At 36.1% G+C, this 27,061-nt stretch overlaps 1 protein-coding gene across 1 annotated transcript in view; it reads right to left on the bottom strand.

Moving 5' to 3' along the window:
* ENAH (ENAH, actin regulator) overlaps positions 1–27,061 on the bottom strand; it is a 99,836-nt gene that overhangs the window by 28,523 nt on the left and 44,252 nt on the right. The window contains exons 2-4 of the mRNA XM_026844894.1: positions 23,601–23,766; positions 21,999–22,176; positions 10,331–10,415 (exon numbers count right to left, since the gene is read on the bottom strand). Of these exons, the coding sequence (XP_026700695.1) occupies positions 10,331–10,415; positions 21,999–22,176; positions 23,601–23,732 (395 nt within the window). The 5' untranslated portion in view covers positions 23,733–23,766. The remainder of the gene's footprint in view (positions 1–10,330; positions 10,416–21,998; positions 22,177–23,600; positions 23,767–27,061) is intronic.

A 27,061-nucleotide genomic window follows, 5' to 3' on the forward strand; every position in this document is an offset into this window, starting at 1 on the left:
TAGATAGCATAGATAATGCAATTTTATTTTTTAATTTTTTCATAGACCAAAACTATGTTATGCAAAAACATCAGTAGATTATGAAGATTACACATGAATTAAAGCATTTCAGAAACATCAAGACTTCAGTAGTTCTAAAGCACAGGAACGTTCAAGAATGTAGTGAAAACAATACATGAAAATCCTTCAGCCTCAGAAGGCAGAGTATCTAGCTCCCAGGACAACTTTTGAAAAATCTTAGAGAGGTACTAAAAATGCCCCAGAAAGGTATCTTATACTGAAATGCTTGTTATGCTAAGGCAAAATTCTAATTATTTTTAAAGTGTGAATTACTAGAATCTAAGAGCAAATTTTCACTGATGGCTGAGACTGCTATAAAACTGTACAGTTCTTTGAGCAGACAAGAATCAGGAGCATGGCTACATTCTTGAAACAACACAAGGAGAAAAAGGCAATAAGCATAGTTAAGTACACACTGTTGCATCCCTGCTGAAAAAAACCCCACATCTGTAATAGTGAAAATGTTTAGAATTTCTCCTACATGACAACTGCAAAACAGAATTGCAGTTAATTTATCCAGGTACACAGAAAGACTTCCTAGCTTGTTCTGAATCAGATCCTGACAGTGAGTAACAATTAAGAAGTGCTACCGTCTCAGTTCTTGATTTTATATGAAAAGAGCCAATACCACATATACACCGAGATCATTTTCTATTATGTCTTTAACAAGTAAGCACTACATTCAACAACTAGTATGTGTGATGATCAGCTATGCAACTAGGAAGCTATCCCAAATTAAGACCACACACTACTTTTAGATCTGTATTTTCTGGAGGGGGGGGGGAATAAGCGGTTGTCCTGAAGGTAAACAAATAACTAACAGAGATCCTCTGGTCCTTTTGCTAGATTTCAAAATAGTCAAAAGAATCGAAACTGCAAACATTTATCTTAAAATATGGCCATTACCACATGGGTTGAAGAGAAGACAAATATCTTAACTAGATTAAGAAACTTCAATGTTTACTGGCAAAACAATATTCTGTGTCAGAACAGACTTAAGATCCAAGAACGAACCTGTCCTTTTCTGGAACACTTTTCACATTTAAGCCTGTATCTTGGTCATCTGCAGAAGAGTTACTGCAAATGTCTGTTTGTGGAAAGACTGTCCTTGCATCAGAGAAACTATGCCTCAACATTAAGCAAGTCTCATTGTGTCAAAACACACAGCAGCTGTCACAAGGACACCTAGAGAAAAAACCTACAAGCAACAAATCCATTGCTAAAACAGTTTGTGAAAGTGAATAGCTGTCTGCTCTGGCAGGTCACCTTGTTTCCTCAAGTGGAAGTTTTTCTGTACGTTGACATAAATCTTCAGAATTCTAACACTGGCCTGTTTTGCTCTTGGATGCAAGATTTAGCCATTATTTTTTTTCCTAAAAAGATGATAGGAAACTGCACTGAGAAGACCATATATCAACCGGAGTTAACAGAATTCAGCCACAAACCTGAAAGGCTTCTTGTCATGAAGCCAGATACATTAAAAAGAGAGGTATTCCATGAACAGTACAGACAAAAGCATCTTTGTATCACATCCAAATTCAACAGGCACTAAGCTGACAGACATTCCAAGATGAACAGAAACTGGTTTGAAGTATTTAATTTTAAAACTCACTGTAGAACACAAAGATCCAAGACAAAGCCTGCAGAAAACAAAATATCTTGAGGAACAGACCTGGCTGAAGTAATTGCTGCACTGAGCAAAGAGGTCAGCTGCAGAGAGATAATACATACTATTTAACAGCTGTTAGTCATCATTTATGAACCCACCAATTTCTTATTCCATTCTTTCTTGACTGAAAAACTTGGGAGTCAAAGCAAGGCATCAAATCACTCAAAGATCAATAGGAATACTAGCCCTATTTTTTCTGCTTAAAGGTACAACATCAAGGAAGATGGGAAAAAAAATCACTAATAAGATGAGTATATTGAAAGAGGACATAAAAAAAACAACTTGAGTGACCAAAAAATACGGAATTAAAAATCATAAAACAGATTCTCTTGAAAGGAGATTTTCAGGTCTGTGTGCCACACAGTGGTTTGGCTGGGTTTTTTAGTTGTTGGGTTGTTTGTTTTTTTTTCTGTTGTGCTGTTACCTATTCTAAAACAAACACACACGGCATGGCAGAAATGATGACACCCAAAAGGCCACACGTCGGTTACTAGACTATTGCTAGCTTAAGACATTGCAGTAATGTATTCTGCACTAACTACTCTTGAAAGATACCATTAAGACATTCTGTATAAGAAATCAAATGTGATTATACAAAAGTATTCAAGAATGCATGTCTTTCATTTCTTTCATTCTGTGCTTCACTAGTGGGGTTTAAGTTTTATAGCCCAACATAAACAAGAAATTTAGGAGTAATGCTACTATGTCAGAGTTCTATAGGTAAGTGTAAAATACCAACTATAATTAAACCTGGATTCATCAATCCAATGGAGTTCTTCAAACTGTGTTGTTGATCTGGCCATTAAACTTATTAAATAAATATTGAAATATGTTTAACTGTTTCACCAGTTTAAAAAGTTGCATTGCAATGACTATAACTATGAGAAAATGACTGCAGTATTCCAGTCCTGGAGTCTCAGTGTGCCTCGGCTTTCAGGGTTGCTCTGAGCCCTTGCATCAGCTCCTCTAACCCTGCCTCAATCTACGGAGCAATAAACAAGAGAGTAATGTTTGGAGGTTTATTCTGAAATGCTGAAAGCCCCAGCATGTGGGCACAGATAGCATTATCTAATCCAGCAGTCCCTGCTTACTAGAATACATCTCGCATGATGGCTCTCCTCCTCCCACCACTGAGTCACTGCAACAAATAGAGCAGCTGGCTGCTAACAGGCTACACAATGCATAGCCAAACTAGAGGCGCCAGCACCAGATGCAGAGTGACCTCAGCTCCACCTGAAGCATGTTGTCATCTACAAAAGCACAGCTACCCTGTGACTGCAAGGAACTGCATGCACTTTATGGACATCAATTTAACTAGATACAGTCAACCTATTTAATCACTGTTAAAACTGTTTATAGGGAAAGAAAGTGCTTTAACATGTTGATTACTTTGAACTTAGCTGCTAGTTTTGAGTTTTAATAGCTTAATCCTCTGGTCAGCCACACAAGGTCAGAAAAAGAAAAACTGTCTCTGTTATGGCTGTTCAAATTTCCAGGAACTTAAATGAATAATAAAAAATTAATGTCAAGGTTAAACTTGCTCTTCCATCTTTAATATTAAATATTTATTCATCATTCCAAAATTCAGCATTTACCACAGAACTCACTCTCCTATATGGTCATGTAAACCTGCTGAATACGTATCTCAAGGCCTACACATTAATGCTTACATACCATGGAATGAACACACACCACATTTCATAATTCATTTACAAAGAGAAAATATAGTATAAACCATGTCAATACAGACTGCAAATTTCCAAACATAGGCAGTTTCCACTGAGACTGAGACTCTTCATGAATAAAGAGTACACTTGATGCACCAACAACAAAATCTCAGCAGAAGCAATTAATATTTAACCTCTTTGCAACTTCCTAAGCGCTGTCAGTTGCATGAACTTCACTTTGTATCATCTAAGCTGAACTCTTGCTATACGCTCTCAATGAAGCTGTTATCAAGTTCGCTTTATTTTTTTCAAGTGCTAGACAGCCCAGACTGCTTCTACCTGAGCATACTGCACATCGTTTCAGAGAATCCCAGACAACAGCCAGTAAACTTGATAAAATGAGCAAGAAACAGACACTCAGAAGATCTGTAAAGTTTGACTGTTCAAAGGCAAGAGGTTTTGAAGTCAGTTTATGTATATCCTCTGGAACTGACCATTAATTCCAGTTTCAGCAGTGGAGGATCTCTACCTCTTTAAACAGTAGTGAAAAGTGAGACTGTTTCAGATTATGTCTTTTTAAAAAAAATTTCTATCAAATAACACTTTACTCATAATTTAATGTAAAATTATAAAGGCATTTAATTGACTATGTGCATCATGATTTTGAAACACTAACCAAATCTAGAGGTCATCATAGAGATTTCCAATGTTCGAACAGCTTTCCCCTGATTGATCACCATTGCACTTAACACTTCCACTGTCAATTTTCCCCATACACCAGTATGAGGACATCCTAACACTAGTATTTGGTCTACAGGTTGGTGGTTTTCTACCTAAAAAAGTCTAAAAACGGGATACCTGCTATGTATTATTTCTCATTCCATTTTGGTCATCAAAATCTCCAACATTATCCAACTCCTCCTTTGTACTCATGTATCTCAAGTCACATCAGCAGCAAGGACTTGCTTTGTTCAGCAAAACACCAAATAAAATTTGATTGCTCCCAGTCCCATTGATGCAGGAGGAACTGCCTGTTTTTATGATTCTCACACTTCTACCGCAAACCTCCTCTCTTCCACCTTAACTAGGAAATTCCCTCCTGGTATCTGTCAAATGCTTTACTGAAGCCCAGGAAGGCTGCATGAACAGCCTTGCTGCAGCTTATCTGGGTACAGTTTACTGTGTTGTGTTTTATCTGGTTAATTATTCTTTTCTTCAAAAGTAGTTCTAAAGCTTTTCATATTACCAAAGTCAAACTAACAGTCTTTCATTTCCTTGATCAAAAGAGATTTATGGTTTAACAACAAGCTCTTATGTTATCAGCTCAAACCGCATTAGTTGGAAATAAGAAAATAAGAGAAAGCACTAAGATTTTATCAGTCAAACAAAAACTAGTAACCAGCCACCATGATAAAGACATGAAGAGGCAACTCTAAACCTGAAAGTTATTAGATACAGGTATTCTAATAGACAAAGGGATCTATTAATGCTCTTTGATCAAGCCTCATCAAGCCTAGTTTTCCTCACCTTCATCTTTTCAATATATTATGTAAACTAACAAAACATTTGAACTTTTCTGGCAGAAGCCAGATCACAGGAAGTCATCTGGCACATAAAATAAAATATATACATTTCAGTAGTAGAGAAAACTACTTTCATTGGCAACTCCCTCTGAGTGGTATATTCTGGTAAGTATGGTCAAGAGAGAACTAATTTCATAAAAAGGAACCACAATAACCAAAAATCTGGGAAAATGTAGAACGGTTTCTTATCCCAGTTTCAGGTTTTGCATTAAACAGAAAAAAAACACAGAACTGAAAATTTTGCAGAAAGAGTAAGATTTAAAAGAGACATTTTTTAAAGTTTTAACTAAGATACTTGTCAGGACCATCCTTCAAGCAACATTCATATTCAATTGCAGCAATTAAGGCAGCAATTTTGCAAATGTAGTCAAAAGACTGCTTAATAGACAAGTGTTTTCTTAGTCTGCTAAACACCCTCTATGTTACCCAACATCTACAGCTATTCAGCACTGTAACCAGACAGCACATTACCTCTCCATAAAACCAGTTATTAAGTTTTTGAAAACTAGACGACAGAACTAAGGAAAACTTTACTGTGAATGGCAGGAAACTGAATGGAGAGGGGGTGGGAAACTGAATAGAGGGGAGTGGGGGGAAAAAAAAAAAAAAAGTCATTGTTGTACCAGAACTCTGTTTTCTGGAAACTGTGATGACAAGAAAAAAAACCTAAGTCTTTAGGATGCGAAACAACACTGAGTGATGGATCTTCTCAAATGGCTGCAGCGTGTCCCATGAAACTACCTCAGCAAGCTCAACTTGAAAAGTTTACACTGATGTAACTGATCTGCTGGAAGCCCTTAGCTTAGGCATAAAAAAACCCCCTTTGATTCCATCTAAACCACGTCTATGGAATGCAAACTTCACGCAGATTTTGTAACATGTACAGAACACAATAAAACCATATGACAGTATTCTACTGACCACTCTTATACCCTAAACCATAAAGCCAATACTATACCATATTCATATGCCTAGCTCAGATTAAAACTGTCTGCTTATTTCTAACCTAATCAATCCATATGCTTTTAAAGAAATACTACTTCTTCAAAATAAGTTGTTGGATAAATGGCACAATTTCAGAAGCAAAGGAAAAATGGAGACAGTACATCTGGCCACTAAGGAAAGGTTGTGGGAAATCAGTAGAAACCAGGCTACCAGGGACAGAAAGTGACAGGCAAACTTTCCTCCTTTTAAATCATTACAGCTACATTGCTACTGAATAGTGGAATACAGTATTTTTCTTTCAGTATTTCCACATGTTTTCAAAACAACTCAGGAGTTATATATGTAATAATTACTAATTTAGAGGGGAAAAAAATGTTCTTTTACCATAATTAAAAATTAAGATTAGCAAAATCGCAGAAATTTTTAATCTGTAAAATGAAAAGTATTCCTTTAAGTCTATCAGTAAATAAGAAACTGCTACCCTTGTCAGTCTCTGAACTTGCTTTATCTAAAACTAAGAAGCCTTCCAAAAGATGTTATGATAATCACACCATATCAATACCACTTTCTCGCACAATCACACCTCAAGTTTTTTTTAACAGTTATCACCCCAATCTATGAAATAAACTAAATCTATAAGCAAATTTGAAGTACTTAACAATTACAAAACCTCCTAATATTACACTGCTGCATTTTTGCAAACTTCTAACATTTCTGAGTACTTACGACAGCAGTCTGTCAAGTTTCGGTCCATTACGGCCCTGAAGGACAACAGGCGGCTTGTATACCTTCATTATTCCTTATAGTCTATACACTTTCTCTGTTTCTGGTGTTCCTGGTCTCTTTATTTATGAAGCAGTGATGATTTTGAAGTTATTTATAAACATTAACTCATTAAATTCCCAAGTGTCATATTAGATACCAACTCAGTGACTCATAAGCCTGACAATATATTTATCATGGCTGGAATAGAAGGTAAATTTACATGCACAAGTAGCACACACAGGCATGCCATGAACTAATCTTATATTTTAAAATGGTATTTGACATTAAGTAACTCTGAAGTTACTAACAAATACATATGTCAACTGAAGTCGGCACATTATCAAACAATCAGTGGAATATATAAACACTGCCTGACTACCACTCTGACAAAACAAAAAATAACCCATGTAACAAAGATTCCTTAATTTTTGAGGATCGAAAATGAAAGCTGGAGTGTTTTAAAGCTTGTTATTACTGTACTCAAGTGCAAGTTAAGGAAAGTTACAGTTATCTTCAAGTACATCCTAACAGGGTAGGCATACACCATGTGTTAAGGTTTCTTCAAAAACAGTAACAAAGTTATCAGTTCATGAAACAAAATTATTTCATTGACCACCTTATGTATAATCCTGGCCTCATAAAAACCTCAGTAGTTTAGATGGCACATCTCACCCTAGTGGCTTTACAAACTGGCATCACTGCACAGTAAACAATGTAAATATTCAAGTAACAAGCTCCGCAGCAAAATACTTCAGCACTTTTACTCAAAATGTAAGACAACTAAATCCCTTCTAAAATAAAAGAAAAATCTTTGAACCAAAACAATACACTTTTGTTGGCAGTGATCTAGCTTAAGTCTTCAGTTCCCAATTTCCCCAAGATTCTTGAACACTGGTTATAAAAGTGAAGGAAAACATCAAGATCAGTTGCAAAGCTCTCTTTAATACGCCATTCTTCACCAGTCACTCCTTTGGCAAAACATTTCTGAGGAAATGTTTCGATTTGTGCCTAGGAAAACCCTGAAGCTACAAGCCACATAATTTAACTTTGAAGTAGTCCTGCTTTGAGCAGAGGGTTGGACTAGACAACCTCCACAGGGTCCTTTTTTCAAATTTAATTTTTATGTAAGCAGATTGTTTTGAAATTATTCTAAGACTGAGAAAAAATATTTTCCTGAACTTAACATGGGAGTCAGTCAAACATTACTGAATCCAGGTGCATTTAAGGGGAGGGATATGAGTCTGGCCCTTAAAGACAGCATTATCAAGCCAAATCTTTAATAAAATCCCCACTCCACAGACATATTTCACGAGCAGACTTAGCAAAGCCTGCCTCTCTACTGATCCATCACAAACCCCCTGTTCCTTCCTACACAGTAACATTTATTCCCTTCTCTTGCATTCCCTGTAGTGTTACTGCTCCCTACAGAATTTAGTTCTGCCCACGCTGCCTTTACCCTTTACTGAGACTGGAACTGTCACTTGTAGATATGTTAAAAGTAATACCTAAACTCTTCCTTCCCAACTATTTACTACTCTCCACATTATGTAGTAAGACTATTGTTATTACAGTCTGAAAGCTGAAAGACAGTTACTACGTAAGAGAATTTCTAGATTAGAGTTGATTGAATTGTATTATAACTGCATAGTTACAGTAGTAAAGAGACTGGAGAAGTAGTTGTGAATGTTTTAACAAAATTACATGCTCTTCTTAGGCTTAACAACACCATGGCAATAGTCTTTCCACAGACAAATTAGCTAGCAACATGAGTAAACACTCATTCCAGTTCTCCATTCTTTTTTAGGGGAAAAACAAATCAAAACCAGAAGCAAACTTCAAAGAGGACATTATATTAGATGAAAACAAGTAGAGCACACCGATCAAATGAGAAAGTGAAGCCATAAGAATGCCATCTGAGAATATGTTCTTTACACAGAAAAAAATTCAGCAGTCTTCGAGAGCTCTTAATATGGGGCAGCACTGTTTTCTGAAGAGACATCTACCTAAAATACTTCTCTGAAAAGTATTTCAGCATTATAAATTTCAATTAATACAGCCTTCTAAAGGAACAGATGGGAAATAAAAAAATATTAAAAGGCACTACCGTAGAACAGAAAAAAAATGTCAGAAGAAAAAAAGCTTTTGAAAAGTCTGTCAAAAGAAGTGACATAGAAGACCTTTATCATGACAGCAGACTTGCATGTAAATACATCAGACAGATTTGTAATGAGCTTCTTGCTATTTGTTTTTAAACAAGGGAACTTTTAGATGAAGAGATCCTTGCTCAGATTTAAGAACACACTGCAGAAAAGAGACAAGTATGACCAATTTTGATGTCAAAAACTTTGTTCAACACATATAGCTAGTTTATCAGATCTGTAATATGAATTATTCCCAAATTAGCCATCTGGTTCTGCTCACCTTTTCATAAACAAACTAAATGCAAAATATCAAAATAGAAAAAAATTCAATGCCAATTAGACTCAACATGTTAAAATATTTTTCCAGTTACCACTGAAAGCTATTAAGTGCATTTACACCAAGAATCTGGACCACTTTATTTATTCAAGGATCCTGTTCCCTGCATCTGTACTGCATGTGACCCAAATCGCTCCCAGCATCCCTCCTGGAAGAGAACAGCTAATCTCCTGGGAGTACTTTGATGGTAAAATAATCCAGGATTGCACCACAGGCAGTGTGCTTGAGACAGTCCAAGGTCTTGCTGTGTTCACTTAACACAGTCTGATAGTACTATCCTAGAAGACTTTGCCATTTCATATACCCATATCCCAGACACTCAACCTACAGCACGAACCCATATTGCCATGCAAAAGCAGGAATATGGCAACTAGAAAGTTTGTTCCCAGAACTTGGGCATATGATTGATACGTAGCAGTTATTAAAAGAACTGAAAAAAACAGCATGTTAAAAATGCTACAGGTCTGAAAAATATCCCACAGGGCATGGCACAGGGTACAGTGGCTTCACATTGAAGAGAACAGTCTAGCTTGGAGGAGTGCCAACCGTTCAGGGGAACATGGATTACTCCCTCAAGGCAGCACAGACACAACCAATATTGCTACAGCTGAAAGTTAAACTACTAAAGGTTACATAAATTTATACATTAGAAGCATAAAATTAAGGTTTCTTTGCTAAAGAACTAATACTATCAAGACAAACAAGCTTTCCAGTACAACAATATGATCTACTGTATCCATATTCAAAAAGTTGCCGTTCTCCATCATGATTTTAATTCTCTACTTCTAAAGGTTAAAACTTTCTTCCTTGCTTGTTGCTTTCTTCTTTATAAGATGTGTCAAAAACTGAAGACACAACAGTCACTGGAAAACTACTTAGCCTGGTTGAAAAATGACAGCAGTGAGTTCTTCGAAGGCTTCCCATCCGATCTCCAACTCCTTCACAACAGACCAATAGCAATTACATTGGTGGAGATCATGAACAATGGATCTAGCTATATCAAAGTTTTTACAAAGGAAAACCACACTATTGAAAACTGTATGCATACAAACGCTGCCCTAGTGCAAGAGAATAGTTGTAAGTCCTTGACATTTAATTTTTCATCATTAGTGAGGAGTTACTACATTCTTTAACTGAACACCTGTTCACTTATATTACCATACCTTCTCTGGATTTCCAATTCTTCTTGTGATGGACCATTTTGTACTTGAGAGGGAAGCTGTGAATTCTGTCGAGGCAATGTAGGACCTAAAAGCGAAGAGAGACCACAAATTAATGATTTGAACTTTTACCATACAAAAAAGCACAAAATCAAGGAAAAAGGCCAGCCATCACATGACATTATAAGAACTGTTTACTTCTGCTTTTTAAGCCAAACAAGCTCAACAACATAATATAGCAAATAAAAACTGCAACAAATGTTACCTTAAATATTTACAGAATGGATTTATTTCACATGGATGAAAAAGTTTCACAGAAATGCAAAATAAATTTAATATATGATGGAACTTGACAAAAGCTTTGAAAAGCACTCCAAGTCTGAGACTTTCTTAAAACAGTGAACAAGTACTCTTGGAGGAACAGAAAAGGCTCAAAAGATTAAAACACTCACCTAAATAGAACACTGGAAATAAGGGGGAGGGGGGGAAAGAACAGGAGAAAAAACATCAGAAGCTTATCACCATACCAAGAGAAGGAAGATAAGGTATGTTTCTACAGGTCACACCAAAATTTACTCAGATTTCAGAGCATCAACTTGGATCAAAGACCTTCCTTTTTGCATAGGTAAATGTTGTGTCCAAATGAACAGAGGCACGTAATGAATGTACAAATTGCATTCTGCTAAGCATAAGAAATGCAAGAGAAGGACATGCAAATTCACCTTCAACTTTTACTGATGGGCAATTCTGAATCGCACATTTTTAAAAATAATTGTACATGCTAGATCTTTCTTCTAAAAACACAGAGGCTTTTATATTTTCCTCACAAATGTATTTACAGCACAAGGTTATTTACAAAGAATTAACGTAAGAGAAGGATGAAGAAGTGTGGAATGGAATACAGTAGATCATGAATGCATTGTTTCTGTAAAAACAGACATCAAGAAATTATTTAGACTATAGCTACAGTTAAGATTACAGAATTTATAAGCAAGCAGCATTTAAAACAATAAAAATGTATCAAATTCTGAAAAGGTCCCAAAGCAAAACACTAATTTCTTGCTGAGATTCCACCAAACTGGTTAGAGTGAAGGAGTTGTAATGAGATCTCCCCCATCTCAAATATCAAAATGTAAAATTTGTTTGCCATTGAACTTGTGAAAGTCATCCAAAAACATGAAGAGACCATGCATGACATACTGAGACATCAAGGACAGGCAACCTGCCTCACACTCAGCAAATAAGTGCTCTATTTAAAGGTTATATAAAAAGGCTCATTTACTTAAAACAGCATCATGTTTTTCCACTGTGGTCATAAAGACAACAAATCCTGAAAATTATAGAAGTATATACTATCTACTGTACTCTACAGTTAAAAAGTAATGTAAGAACTTCTAAAAAAGTAAAAGCAGGAAATGTACTACTGAGGTTGTGTTTTCCTTATTTCTTCTTTTCAGCAAGCATTAGGCCCTCATACCCAAGTATGTGAGGATGTACTATTTTTGCTTGGAGTATCTCCAAGAGATACCCACAGATATAAATCTATATTATCCTTAATGCAGAAGATTTCATTGCAATGATCATTAATAATTGAGTTGTCAGTAAGTAGAAACATCTGTCATATAGCTCATCTGGAAAACTTTACTGCTTTAAAACTTCTGAAGGTACATGTCCTCCTCTGTCACCTCCCCTGTGTGACAGGTGGGAGGCTTTTACACCCATTAAGCCATGACCACAGCTCCCAAACAGCCGGGCTATTTGCTGTCTGCACCATGCTGCAGCCTTTCATGGACTCCTAGAAGTAGACACAATCCAGCAGCAGCTGTGCTGCTGCTTAAAGGGGCTATATACTACAGCCATTTGCCATGTCTTAGATACTCCCTTCCCTTAGATCTGCTGTTTCTCAGCATGAAACACACTGACCTAAAAACTAATAACAAAGAACAAAAAAAGTAAACGGTCATACTACAGCCATTTACCAACCGGAACTATTTTGTACTGAAAATACAGTAGAAATGAAAACTTCAAACTTTCAGCCAACTAATCTTTAGGAGTATTTAACAGGTTTGTTTTTTTTTTTAAACAAGGCATTATCACGCTACAGTAGGTGAGTGGGGACTGCCACTCTACAACCTTTCTACCAGTGTCCCCCCCAACTCTTTCTTTTGCTAGCACCACTGGAAACCAAACAACTAGCTTCACTTGCACTGGCTATTCCAGCCAGCCTAGCTACCAGCAAACCTGTTCTCACAGCCTCAAACATCATTCCAGAGCACTGTCTGTCAGACAACCACATTCTCTTGTCAGTTCTGCAGAACACAACCATCAGCAAGGCAAGCTAGTGTGACCTGGCCAACATACTCCAGTAAGTTATGTGCTTCTTTCACAGCTAGACATGCAAGAGAGCCAAACACAAGCACCTGCTAACAATTAATCTGGTTGTTCTACTATTTCTCACATATTTTTGCCAGGAAGAAATGCAGCCCGAGTATAAGAAAGGCTTTCAAGAAAGAAAAGTACAACTACCAAGTCATTGGGCCCGTTCTCTGACAAACTCCTCTTTGCAAGCATAGATTCTTAATAAGCACCGTGCTAACAGACATTGGCAAGTTAAAGGTATCTACCAGGTGGAAAAGTATGGTTTATCCTATAAAATTTATTACAGCAAGCCAAGACCACCACTTCATCACTAAAATACAACTGTCTGGATAGTGGGACAGATGGTATAATAAATAAATAAGCAGGAGCTATCTAATAAAAGCCTCTCTCAGAGGCTTTTGAACACTTAAAAATACTTCTGAAACATCAAACCCAAGAGAAATATTCACAGATACTGCCTGGAAAAAGTCTGATCCTTCTACAGGATCATTTTATCTTCAGAGACCAGTACAAGCCAAGTAAGAGATGAGGCTGAATGGTCTATTCATTCTGAGTTTTAAGGAAAAACTAACATCTTTTTCTAAAGAAAGCACAGATGGTACACTCTGCAACACACTCTGACAGACAGAAGATATAATTTCATACTAATTTGTTAAGCAGCCATTCCAGTTTCAATGCTTTCTGTTTTCCAGCTTATTCTTACCTTTGTATCACCCTCTATGACAGATCAGGCAACTGTGTAGCAAGAGATGGACTGGAAATCCAATGCATTAAAAATCTTGGGGGGAAAAAAGCCTGCAAGAAGTGTTTTCACCAGCTAGATCAGGATCAGTTCTGGTTCTTCATGCAGTCACACAAAGAACTGGCATAGCTCAAAGAATGACATCAGACTGCTGGGGGCTGCTTGGACCAAATTAAGCATCCTCAACATCACCCTTGTAAACCACAACCAGAGTTGTAGTTTATCAAACTCCTTAACCTCATTTTCACCTCCAATTGACTTCTTACCTCTGTATCTCCATTCAAGAGCTGAATTAATTCCAGTTAAACAACCCTATGAGAGTATAATTAGCAACCTGGAGATGGAAACACATCGTTTCTCCTCCTCCAGTGCTTTCCAGTTCATCAGTTCCTTTAATCTTCCAATTGCATTGTCTTCTTTGGAGTTTAACACCAAATTCTCCACCCAACTTCTTTTAATGTCACCTGCCTTATGCTAGCAGTGTTGACATAGCACATAGCATCTGGCTGACACTGAAGACATCACATGCCTATGAGGCAATAGCCCTAAAAACCCCAAGTATTTACTGTTCAAGATTGGAACAATACATGTACTAAGGGTTATACAATGAGCAACAATGTGTATTTTCATTTGGCTGGATATGCTTGCTTGGGAGCTGGGTGAAATGTTTTTTGGGAAACTGCTGGCAGTCAGATGACATGAAATCTTCCTCACAACCCCACATGCCCTAGCATTCAAGAAAGCCGAAACATACACAAAAGACCCACTCATGCAATTACTGTACTGTTCAGATTACAGCATTAAAAGACAAAACCTAATTTTAAAAAAATCTAGTACTTTCAGAAAAAGTTGGTCAACTATCACATGTGAGAATTTCAGCTTGAGGTGAAGATCTCAATTTTTTTCTTGAGAAACAGTTTATATAGTCAGTAACTAAGAATTCCCACTCTTTCATTTCTCAGTATGTTAGTGCCAAAACTAAGTAACATTCCAATTATACAGTCTGATATTCAAATCAAAGTATGAATTTTCAAAGGAAGAATGGACTGAAAGCAGGCAGCAATTTAATTTATATAGGCATAGGCTATAACGGTAAGCGTACTGACTAATTACAATCTTTAACTTTTATTAGGGACAGTTTGAGTACATCTACCAAGCAAAGAAATCGCCACAGCAAACAGATGTATTTCTGTTGCAAAATATAACCTCTTTTTTAATAAAAAAAAAAGTATTTTACTAAATGCTTAAAGGTTTTCTGAATTAATGGAAATCAGGCTTTTTCAGAGATCTATGCTAGGAAGTAGTAAGAAAAATTATGGCTCTAGCTCCTCCTCCTCCCATTCAGAGCTTATACTGCTCTAGTACATACAGAACAAAAGTCTGGCGAGACTTGCTAATTAGCCTTCACAGCAGAAGCAAAATGGCATCACTCCTCAAGACCTGGACTTAGATTACAGATTTATATGCAAGACTATGACGGTCAAAAACTGGGGCATTAAGAAGTGACAAAACTATTCTCTAGTACTACTCAGCTGAATCATCATCCAGCTAACACTTCTCTTTCCTTTAAATATCTACTTCCTCATACACAGTTACCACCCATTCTGTAGGTACCTTCAGCTGAGTTAATTTACTCATCTCTGATTTATTTTAGCAGAGTGGTAACCATGTTGCATTTTCTATACTGAAAGTAAAGTGTTTCCATACCACTTCACAAGCACTTTTACTTGATTCAGGTAATAAAAGGGGACAAGCATAGCAAAAATATTAATTAAAATCCAATTTGAATTTAAGTGGAGACAAGACTCCTATCAATGACAGCAGAGCCTTGGAAACACAGTGCTGATAACCTGGGTGCTAGGCCTGGCTCAGTGCTGGGTGAGCTCAAGCAGGTTTGCATTTCCCTCTGCCATCCTTTTATGCCATGGACATAAAAGACAAAGCTTTAGAAGTGGAAGTACTACAGTTGCTTAATGAAACTACGATATCACAATCTTAAAAAGGCAAGTATCTAAATATATTGATACCATCTACTGCAGGTTATTTATGACTTTTTTTTCCCCCCCAGCTCTGTCAAAATTTGTTTAAATAGCAATGTTATAGATGATGACTGTCACTACTTTCTAACAAAGCTGTATTTCCACAATTATGTGCACGATTTTATGACAACACCCCATTGCCAAAAGGAAGATTTAATATAGCTACAACTTCTACTGGTAATATTTTTAAGAAAACAATACGAACCTTCAATAGAAAAATGTATTAACATTCCCCAATTTTTATTATACAAAACTTTTCCCACAAAATTAATGTACTTCTGTGTATGTTTGCCATGCAGTTAAGAACAGCTACCGAATTTTAATTAGATTCTTTGGGTTGCACATCCAAGCTTTAATGCTTTCACCTGATATAGCACAAAGACTGAAGAACCACACAAATCAGAAAAACCACAGAGGCAACCTTTAACAGTGAGTATAACTCTGAAAACTGTCCCTTCACATCCAAATACCACAACTAACACTGATGATGCTTTTAAAAATCTTATGTGTAATTAAAATGGAATAGAAGCATTTTGTCCAATAAAGTTAAAATTTCCTTTAGGTCAATATTTTGGCATATAAATCATGATTAGTTAATCAGGATTAGCTATTACAAAATCTAACTACAGAAAAAAATTTCTTTAATCCATCCCACATTTAAAAGGATAAGAAAAACTTCTAGCAAAAATAGATATATTATTTAACTTCTGACAACACAGGTAATAAAACCGTATCATGTTACCCCCGTTCTGACAAGGAGGTCTGATAGCCTGCTCCAGAGGCTTGCCAAGAGTACAGGCATAGCATAATTACTTCATTGCAGTAGAATAATTTTTCTCTCAAAGCAAGTTTTAGTATGACATGAAACAAAACAGTACAATGAGAAGTGTCTGAGATTCCTCTCCCAGCCCCCCATATTCATTTCACATTTCAGTCCCCTATAGTCTCTACACATATTCCAATTAGGTAACCCCAGTTTTTGTTTCAGTTTCCATCTCCCAAAGACACTAAATTATTTAATCTGTGATATGAGTAAGTGTATTCCCCTATCAGCAAGGATTTAATGAACTATTTTTGCTGTAAGAGAAAGGACCACACATCAGTATACAGCTGAGAAAAAAGCATGCATCTTTTCCCCATAATGGCTTGATTATTTAATAACCAGAAAACCTCACTTCTAGGGGTTTACTAATAACTTCGAAGAACTTTAACCTCTTTTTTTTTTTTTTTTTTTAATAATAAAGATTAGACTAACAAAATAAAGAGACCCTGGAAACAAACAAACAAACAAAATCTGTTTCTTTTTCCTCCTTCTCATTTTTCTATGAATTAAAGTGTTATCTAAGGTAATATTAGAACAGCTTCACTGAAGCCATTTCTATCCTTGCCTTTATATGCAGAATATCCGAAAATATTTTCAAGATCCAACACATGTGTTCAAGATAAGTTAAAAAAAAAAAAATCATGAATCTTACATATATGTAATTCTATTAGAATAGGCTTATTTATGATTATATGACATCCTTCAGTTCTTTTGCCTCTTTCATATTCTGGAATGAAAAACTCAAAGTAAATCCCTCAAATACAAGTTACACATACATCTCAAACTTAGTTTCTAAGAGAATAAGAAAGTCTTTCCTGAGACTGAAGACAGATGCCACACAAACCGTTACCAATTCCAGCTGAACTACAAGGTACTTTCCGCAGCAAAACTGAGTATGATATCCCTTTGTTCCTCCCATCTCCCAACACATACTTCCCTTGCTTGCCCTTATTCCTTCAAACAACTAATCCATTTTCTCACACATCAGAAAATTTTCTTAGCCATCTAATTTCCCCTCATTGAGGCATTTCTCTCATTCCAGAATCACTCTGATTGCAACACTGAGGTCTACTTAATGCAGATATGAAAATCTTCTTTGTAATGCAATGCAAAACCTTCACAGGAAGCAGCCTTTACTCTAGACAATTAAGGCAAATTACTGAATATCTCAACACACTGCAGCCAGCCTTAAAGCCAGCAATCCTCTTCAAATGACCTCTTAAACTGATGACACATACTTGTCATTTGATTTTGACTACATCAGAATTATTAAATGAAATGCATAAGTCTTCTAAAATTTTCCCAAATGAGTGTCTGAAACAAATCGTGGTTCATTTTTAATACATCTCCTAAACAGTATGGGGCAGGAACTTGTAGCTTTAGTAGTCTACCTTAAAATTCCAAAATTACAAAGTACAGTACTTTGTTGTTTTCTCTTCTGCATTTGCAGGCAACCTACAATCTGCTCGACTAGCCAGCAGGAAAACAGGGTCTGGTTGAGTAGTCAAACCAGAACATAGTGAAAACACTTTGACTTTTACATTGATTTAAATAAACAGAGGCCAAGCGTAACAGAAATTAGGATGATCACATGATCAGCACTGTAAAACAGGGGGAGGAAAAAAAAAATAGACATGCAGAATATTTCAGTTTCACTGACAAGGCAGCCATCACTTCAGAGTCCTTTGAGTCAAACCTGTACTTTTTTTTTTTTTTAGAAAAAAATCTGCCAATTCCAGTAAAGTCTTTACTCCAACTGCAGAGACTTTCCCTCTGCATTCTTAGCTCATCAGAATGACAAAACGCCAATCAGTGCGTGCTCAGTGGCACAGGCACCCAGTGTCTTCGCCTCTCCTTCTGTAGATCCACTAGAGGGAGATCCTAAATTAAACAACCTCAAGTGATGCAGCAGTAGAACAGCTGTGGATGCCAACCGCGAGCAAAGATCAATGACATATTTTAAATACATGCAAGAGAAGGAGACTATATGGTTTGGGTTTTTTTTTTTTAAAGAGCAAGAGAGCTGTAACAGCTGACTTGCAAACCAAAAGGACGTCCACAAAACAATCTTTAATATTCCTCAGAAGTCATTTAGATTTCTGTGAACCCCTTCATAAAGTTTAAAATTCACCTACAGCTTTATGAATTTCTGAACAGTATGCTCAGCTAACATGAAAATGACTTTCCTTTTAGGAACAAAATACAACTTAAAATAGCCAAGCTAATAAAAGAAATTGCCAAAGTGAGAAAACACAGCAGCAAATAAGGATACTGCAAGAATCAAACTTTAAGTATTTCTAGAGTAAAAGGGAAGTTATCTTCATAGGATTTCTTTATTTTACTTGAGTTGGGAGAAAACACAGCAATTTACATAAATTATTAGAGACAAATTGTCTTCTTCAGGTACAGATTTTCAAAGCATTATCATCAGAATAAGAACTAGGACTACATATGTTAGAAATTTTTAAAAGTCTAGCAGATAAATTGGAAGAAACAAAACTATCAATACCTAATGTATTGCTCTTCACGTATCAGCATGAATTCCTTCCATAATATATACCCCCCAATACCTTTTCAAAAAAGGCCAATTTGTTTATAAAAAACGGGGACCAGTTGCAATTCATTTCCTAAAATGAATAGCTAATATTAGAGCTATTCAATAGCTAATATTAGAGCTATTCAATAGCTAATATTAGAGCTATTCAATATTCTGTAGATCTGTCTACATAAATATTCAGCTGTCAGAGATGCCAGGGCCGGGGGGGACGGGTCGGGATGGACAGACAACACACGGACCCCAAACAACACCAAGGATTCATTTCTAGCTACCCTTTTAGGAAATTATATACACTATGGAGAAAAGAAATGCATTAAACTTTGAGCAGGGATTCAAATTATTTTGTTTCTAAACTGCAAGCTACTTAGTATTTTATTTCCATTATTGAAGCAGTCATGTTCAGAAAGATACTCGACCTTTTTCACTTCTTGCACTGATACAGGTCACAAAAAAAATTGAGTAATACGTAGATCACAGGCTGACAAACCTGCTAGCTGATAACACTTAGGAACACTTGTTGACAGTATTCTAACACAGATACATTATGAGTGTTTATCTTTAAACATTGTCTGGAAATGGTAACAGACTTACAAAGTCATTCTGTATGCATAATTATGAACTTGTTTTACAGGCAGCAGTGCAAAACTACTCATCTTCAGACATCTGCTGAAGCAACGTTAACATTAAGCTTTGGTTTTATTTCATCTTGATGGAAGCTAGAGCACCCACCTGTCTGTGAAACAGGTAAGTGATAGCTAATCTTAGCTACGGTTCTGGGGTGACAAAAGTTACAGAAGTAGTTATCTCCTCCTGTGCTGATGGCTCCACCATTAGTTTGTGATGCAGTTAATTAATGCCTTTTGACTTGTACCTACTACTATCAAGTCAAATCACAGGAAGGAGCAACAAAGTGATTATCTTACAATTCAGAAAACTTAAAGGTTACAACCAGTCACTATCAAACATAATTATGCAACTTAATTCTTATGTCCTTGCCAGACCTATGTCTCAAAGCTCTTATGAACAAACTAGGTAGACTAAAGCACTGTAGCCAGAAACTGGGACAAAAAGAAAACAAACCAGTCAGAGTTTAATACAATTAAATTGAGTGAAGCAGACAAACTCAAATCGAAGGGCCAGTTCAGCGATCAAATGAAGAGAGCACCGCTGGAATGATTTGGAAGATTCACAGTTTATGATGAAGAGAGGACTAAATTCTAAGTACAGTGATTTTTAGACTCATTGCAAAGCTCAGCTCCCCTGTGCCTCCCCTCTCACCGTTTAAGAAATTACTGAAGTTATGCAACAGGAAAAAGAGTTATTTTCATTGAGTTGTTTGCTCCCATGGAATTATATTAATTCCAGGCTACTGTATGAAGGATGTTTTGTACCACTGAAGCTACATTTAAAGAAATCCCTAAAAAACTTTTAATTTTATCCAAGTCTTTACAAACTGAAGTGGCATCTTAGTTCAGTAAAATTTCTACTACTGAAGAATATAACATAGCTGTTAGCCCACATATACTTTGCATAAAGCAGCAAGAGAACTAGTCATCAGACAAATCACTACAATCCATTAAATGAAAAAACAGATACACTGACCAATTAAAAAATGAGCACTGTCATGCCTGCCTATGTTATTTCAGCCTCTCTAGCAATTCAGCTTTAGTGTTAAGGAGTTAAATTAAATTATGAAAATATATATATGTAAACACATACACATTCGTTTGAAACATGTTGTACCAAACTTTTCAAGTAATGGGAAACAACATAAACCCTCAAGCTTCCAGTAATTACCATAAATCAGGCCTCTTCAGACTTTACATCAAATGAGTAGAAACCAACACTTTATGTATGCCCAAATTTTGGTTGGAAGATAAATAATAAACAATAAGAATGCATGAAATGTTTAAAATCGAGTAATCGTTAAGGGAGAGGAGAACTGAAGGATTTAGAGGAGAAAGTATCCAACGAGAGGTAGAAAAATAGGATGTACAACTGGATTATTTTAGCTGGCAAAAAGAAACCTTTTGCCTCTAGCTACCCCTTCCTATTTTGGCCATATATGCTGCATGCAGAATGTACCATCCTTGGTCTAGATAGCCTAGTTTCAAAAGGTAAGTCTTGAAACAACTATCAGAATGCAAAGCAACTTGATAAAGTCACCCTTTTTCGCTGTAGTCAAGACAGACCTAGTAAGGTTATCTACAGTCTCTCTTCTACACAAGAGAAAGAAAACTGGCACAGAAATACTATCTCTTGTTACACGGGCAATCTTTAAAGTTTAATAAGGACAAAAGAATTCTATTTAGTTACAAGAACACAGAAGTCTTTTAGTCTTTTAAAATAAAAACTCCCTCTGTGTGTGTATCAGTGTTATACCGATCAATTTGCCATAGAGCCTATCTAGAATATATTACAGACACCACCTGAAGACTGAAAGTCACTAATTTTTCCACCAATGTTTTAAAACCTCTAAGTCACCTTATTCTCCAAACAAATTAAATGATAGACCTGTTGTCTAAATTACACCTGCTCATCTGAATGCTACTCCTGGATCCAAGGTCTCCAAGCCAGAAAACTCTGTATGGTAAGAACTGCCAAAGAGGATGACCTGAATCCCAAAGTTTGGAGGGGAAAAAAAAAAAAAATCTAACATTTTCATAATGAACAGGTATTCAGTGAGAAGCAAGAATAACAATACCCATTAATAACACTGAATGTCTAGAAATCCTGACAAGTACCCTGATTAAGAGGTACATGTTTCTTGGTCAGGTATTTTGGTTTTATTTCCTTAAAAAAAGGCAAAGTCAGCAAGTTACTATATATAATAGAAAACATGAAAAATCGATTTACTTGTTAGGAATTTATTTTACACAGATGGCAGTCAAGTTGAGAATCATTATTAAGAAGCAGTAATAAGGCAGACAAATAGTTAAGGTAGTCACTAGCCATTTTAACACAAATAATTAAAATGGCTAGCGGCTGAATCATAATTAGTGACAAGACCTACTGACTTTTATGCATCAACATTTGGATTTTTGTCACCTCTGTATTTGAACAATCTGTAAAAAAAAAAAAGAAAAAGAAAATTTGAACAATCTGTAAAAGAAAAGAAAAGAGACTCTTACCAGCTTCCTGTGAATTTAATACTTCTAAGGCATGCATCATGGCACTTGCAAAGACATTGGCATCTTCTTTGCTGCCAAAATTCAGACCATACACCTGCCTAGCGTCACGCCACTGGTGGAAGGTCTGCGTAGCCTGATTGTACTTCAGCCCTTTTGGAATGGCACAATTTATTACCACCTATAATCATAAAAAAAACCAAAACAACTTGTGTTTAAAATTGCTGTTTCATCACACATTTCAGCTTCATGTAGATTTTATTCCCTAAACACATGGGTTAATTCAAAACCCATAATTTGCAAGATCACAATGTTGAAGCACCTAACCATTTCAATTTTAATTCCAATGCAATTTGAAATTAGTAAGAATACACAAGGGGACTAGTGAGATATTTTGTACCAACTTTTGTAGCTTAAGCATTCCTGTTTCATGAGATGGAGTTACGTTTTGTAACAGTATCAACAGTTCTGAGTTAGTAGCAGAGTACTTGATGTGAATCTTCATTTGGATTTCAGAAACTCGGTTTTCCATTAATTTCATAGAATACTTGTTAGAACTCCTTTTCTTAACCAAGTTATCCTTCTCTCTGTGGCTGCTGCACCCCTTAGCTTGCAGTGCTTTCAGTAGCAGTTTATGTGGACTTCTACTATACATCACAAGGTACCATTTTGCAAGATCATTTCAGCTCACACAAAAGGTAGTAAATTCTAGCTAGGACAACCATTCACAAGCCATCCACTAAGAGGATTCCATTGCACTTGAATAACTATATCCTCTCACCTTTTCCCACTGAATAATAGGGGGGAAACAAACACCTTTGTTTTCAGATGAATGCACAGAGACCATTTATTACTTGGAACAAGTGTTTAATGACAAATCACACAGGAGCTTATCAGTCTATGCTTCAAGTGTGTGATAAATGACCAAGAACAGACCAAGAGAATTTTATGAAATGCTGGGAGAGAGGGAAACAGATATAGAAGCTTTCCTCAAACAAAGAGATTAGATTTTTTTAACCCCACCTCAAGTATCACAAGGCAGAGCATATTTCAAGTCAGAGCACTAAATTTGACATTTAATCAAGATCTAATAACTTCATCAAGGAAATTAAGATGTAATCCTTTTTATTCCCTTCTCAGTCTCTCGAAGTAGTTGATGATCAGCACTACCAAACGTCAGTAGGTCTTCTGAATGAAATGAGATATCGTGCATCTAACTTTTCATAATACAGGAAGAGCTATAAGGGAATTGCTGGTACCTATATAGACTGCAGCTAACAGCATAGAGGAGGGAAGAAGAAACGTTTTTAGGTTGCCACTTTGCCTTAAAAATCAGATTACTTCTGTGTACCCCACTGGCTTTTATATCTATCTGTAGGAAGGAACGGTAAAAGAGTGCATAAGGACTACTGCCTTGGAGGTATGTAAAATGCTTAATCTGTGGAGGAAAAAGCCATAATACAGTTTTGCTACTTCAACTGAAAACAAAATTAAGTTTATTATTTACAGTTACTATAATTTTTACTAAAGACTTATTTCTTAATGTTAAAAACAATCAAAAAAAAGCTTAAGATACCTATTCCAAATTTTCAGAGATATGCTTACCTGATGATCCTGTATCTTCCTGCCCACTACTCTGAATGTGTTGTTGCCTGTGTGATGATATATATGAACTCTGCTGAATCCAGTTGATCCACCAGCTGGTACCCATTTCTTATTGGCATCATCATAGACCATTACAGCAGCTCGTGCTTGGCAGATACTCTGTTCACTGTTAAAATACAAGTATTTTAGAGTAGAACATGAAATTACTTATGGCAAATCATGATCATTTTGGTTAACTTTTTTTTAAACTCAAAATGTTAATGCAATACTCCATGCAACTTGCTAAATACAAAGCTGCTAGCACTTTGACACTTAGCTTAAAGGTGATAGTTCTGAAAAGCTGTGGTCAAGACAAACAGGCCTAACTAATTTACTTTTCCTTTTCAACTCCACGGGCTTTTTTCCCCTCCTTTTCTCCCACCATCAACCATGAATTTTAATTAAATGCCATAACCATGCACAAAATTTCCTGCAAAAACAAAACAACGAAGAATCGGGAGTTGCCTTCGCTCCATACAGTTTGCATTTTCCAATGGCAACTATTTCTACAAGAAATGAGGATTGGAAGACCCTTGCTCCTTTTAGCATATATAGAAGAAAACACACACTCACAATAAAGTTCAGCACGAAAAATTCACCTGTTCATAAATGAAATGCTTTTTGGTTTTGACATATAACAGCTGACACCTAGACGGAACATTTTCTCCCTGAGAAAAGTTCTACTGATTATTGAAAAGTGCAGCTTCATCAGGAGATTGCTAACCCTGATTATGGCCGTCATCTGGAAGCTAAGGCACAGCCTAAAGTTAAAGGAGAGCATATCATGAATGTCATCATATTAGAAACCCAAGAAAGCAGACATACCATACACACTATTTATTAGGAGAAGAGAGGGTGATACTACGCAAGTTGTCTTTACAGGAAATGTCCAGATACAGACAGGAAATAAAAATAGAAAGGAATGATTTCTTATCAGCAAGTCAAATTCTCTGAACATAGCACTCCAGCACATTCAACATTATAGAAAGCACGATGCCTGGCTTGCAAGGAATGTGGCCTGCCATTTGGAAAACTGAGAAGGCTGAAGAGACATGCATTCTTCATAAATTACAAAAGGAAAGTAATTAAGTATTTCTTTGTATTTTATGAAGGAGGAAGAACGCAACTCTCCCCCTGTCTGTCTTGAGGGTTTGTTGGTTGGGTGGGTTTGGGGGGTTCGGGGTGCTCATGTGTGTTGGTTCATGCTGAATTTTCCAATTCTTATTTCTATCTCCCGGCACAAGAAAATTCAGCAGTGTATCCAGATGTTTTGTTACCTTCCAATACTACATTTTTGAGAAAACATAGCATCCATTTCTATGACACTTTCCATGGCACTCCAACAATTAAAAAAAGCACTCAACACAGGGATACTTTTCAAGACTAAGGGAGAAGAGAGAATACTGAGATCATGTCTCTTATCCATGCAAGAGATTCAAGATCAGATAAAGAAATATATTCTTAATTTTAAAAACACACGTTAGTCCCATCACCTATTCAACAACTAGATCCAAATGGGATAACTACCTCTAATTAGACCGCCCTTTTTCTATCCAGAAATTAGTTCAATATAGGGATAGTAAAATTATAATATACATACAAGTGCTTCCTTCTAAGCACAGTTTAGACCAAGAGGACCATATCTGATCCAAGAAGAAAGATTAGGTGAAAATAAAATCAATTTCAAGTTTCAGGTGTTTCACAGTCCCATTAAAAACATGCCCACAGGTAAATAAGAAGGTTCCCTTCTCTGAGAAGAGGACAATGCAAGAACCTAGTGGATTTCTTTGTTTTTAGAGTATTTCAGCACCCGACTATCTTTAAGTTCAAACCGAGATACATTCTGTAGTGTTCAGAAAGTACATGACAAACAGTAGTGGTTTTTCTAAAATGCATAACAGTATTACAGAAAACTTGGGAAATTTCTGAACCTAAAATAAATTTTTGCTACATTTGATTTTGTATCAATCACAGGCACTATAAACCATACGTGAGAGGACCTAGATACTGATTTGGAAGCAGAGCCATGTGGTTTGCAGAGTTCTTGGCAAAAAATAACTTCATCTCAATCATGTGTCAGACAGACAAAAAAAAAATTAGATTCTATTAAAAATTGAGACTATGAGTACAAGCTAATATGTTCCAGTTATAATGAAGGTACAACCATAGAGTGATTGACTAATGGTACAGTGATCAGAAGACTTAATTAGTAGGACAACCCATCAAGTTCAATGTTCTTATTCAGAGCGTTCTTACTCTTTGCCCTGCCATAGTCCTTCCACAGGCCTAAGTTATAATAGTATTTTTACATTATTTTATTTAACATAACACGAAAAAACCCTACTCATTTTAGAACTACTTGGTATTCAAGTGGCACAATTCACAAGCACAAATAAGATGACCTTGAGTAGAATTTCTAGCTTTTACAACTGTTAAACTATTTTTAGTTCCACTTCTCAGGCTATGCCTTATAACTGGAAATATTACACAAATCTAGATCTCAAATACTTCATGCTCCATTTAAAATAATTTTCTTAATAGCAGGGGATTATTCTTACCCATATAAAGATACAAGATGATTCACATACTTTAAAAAAATGACAAATACAAACAATTTTCAGTTGACCTATTCAATCACTACACAATAAGCTTTCTGCCTTCATTTCACACAAATCCTGTAACTAAAATGTTAATGTTGCAGGTCTATAATTTTCATATCCAGGTACCAATTTGAAGGTGACATACTCCTCTCCTGCCAACAGTTCCCACCACCCATCACTTTGTTTATCAGACTGCAGCAGTAAGATGGAAAAATGAAGCTATTGCTATCAAAAACAAATTAAACCATCACAGCGTGCTAGCCTTTTTCCAGGGTTCAATAATTGCATATTACTAGATGTAGGAGAGATTAATTCAAGTGATTACATTTGATTTTGAAGAAAAGCATGGAGGCATGAGCTTCAGCAAAGAAGAATCTTTATGCGAGCTCTTCAACAACCATTTGACAGTTTAATATTTGAAGGTAGTATGTAGTCTATTACAGCAACTGGACACCATGAAGTATTTAAGTCTCAAAAAAAAAAAAAATTTCACTACTTAAAAAGTAAGATCCATACTTGAACTCCACTAACTTCAAAGGGATACACCAAATCGAAAATCCATGTTGTTAGCTCATGACTGTATTTGACAGGGCTAATGAAAAACAAGGTTTAGTTTTCTTTCCATGATCCACCTTTTCCTAGCAAAAGGCTGAGTTTTATACACAGACCATTAGTGGAACCTGAAACAGTCCCCTTTGTATTCTTCTACAAATATGGATGAACTTAAACTTCAGTTCAAAGGAACAACAGCTAAGTGAATCAGAACAGTATCATTTATTGTATTTCTTGCTTTTCAAGCTTATTACACTTCCCTGCTGTACT

The sequence above is a fragment of the Athene cunicularia genome (assembly GCF_003259725.1).
Source record: "Athene cunicularia isolate RWA chromosome 3 unlocalized genomic scaffold, athCun1 chr3_part1, whole genome shotgun sequence".
NCBI lineage: Eukaryota > Metazoa > Chordata > Aves > Strigiformes > Strigidae > Athene > Athene cunicularia.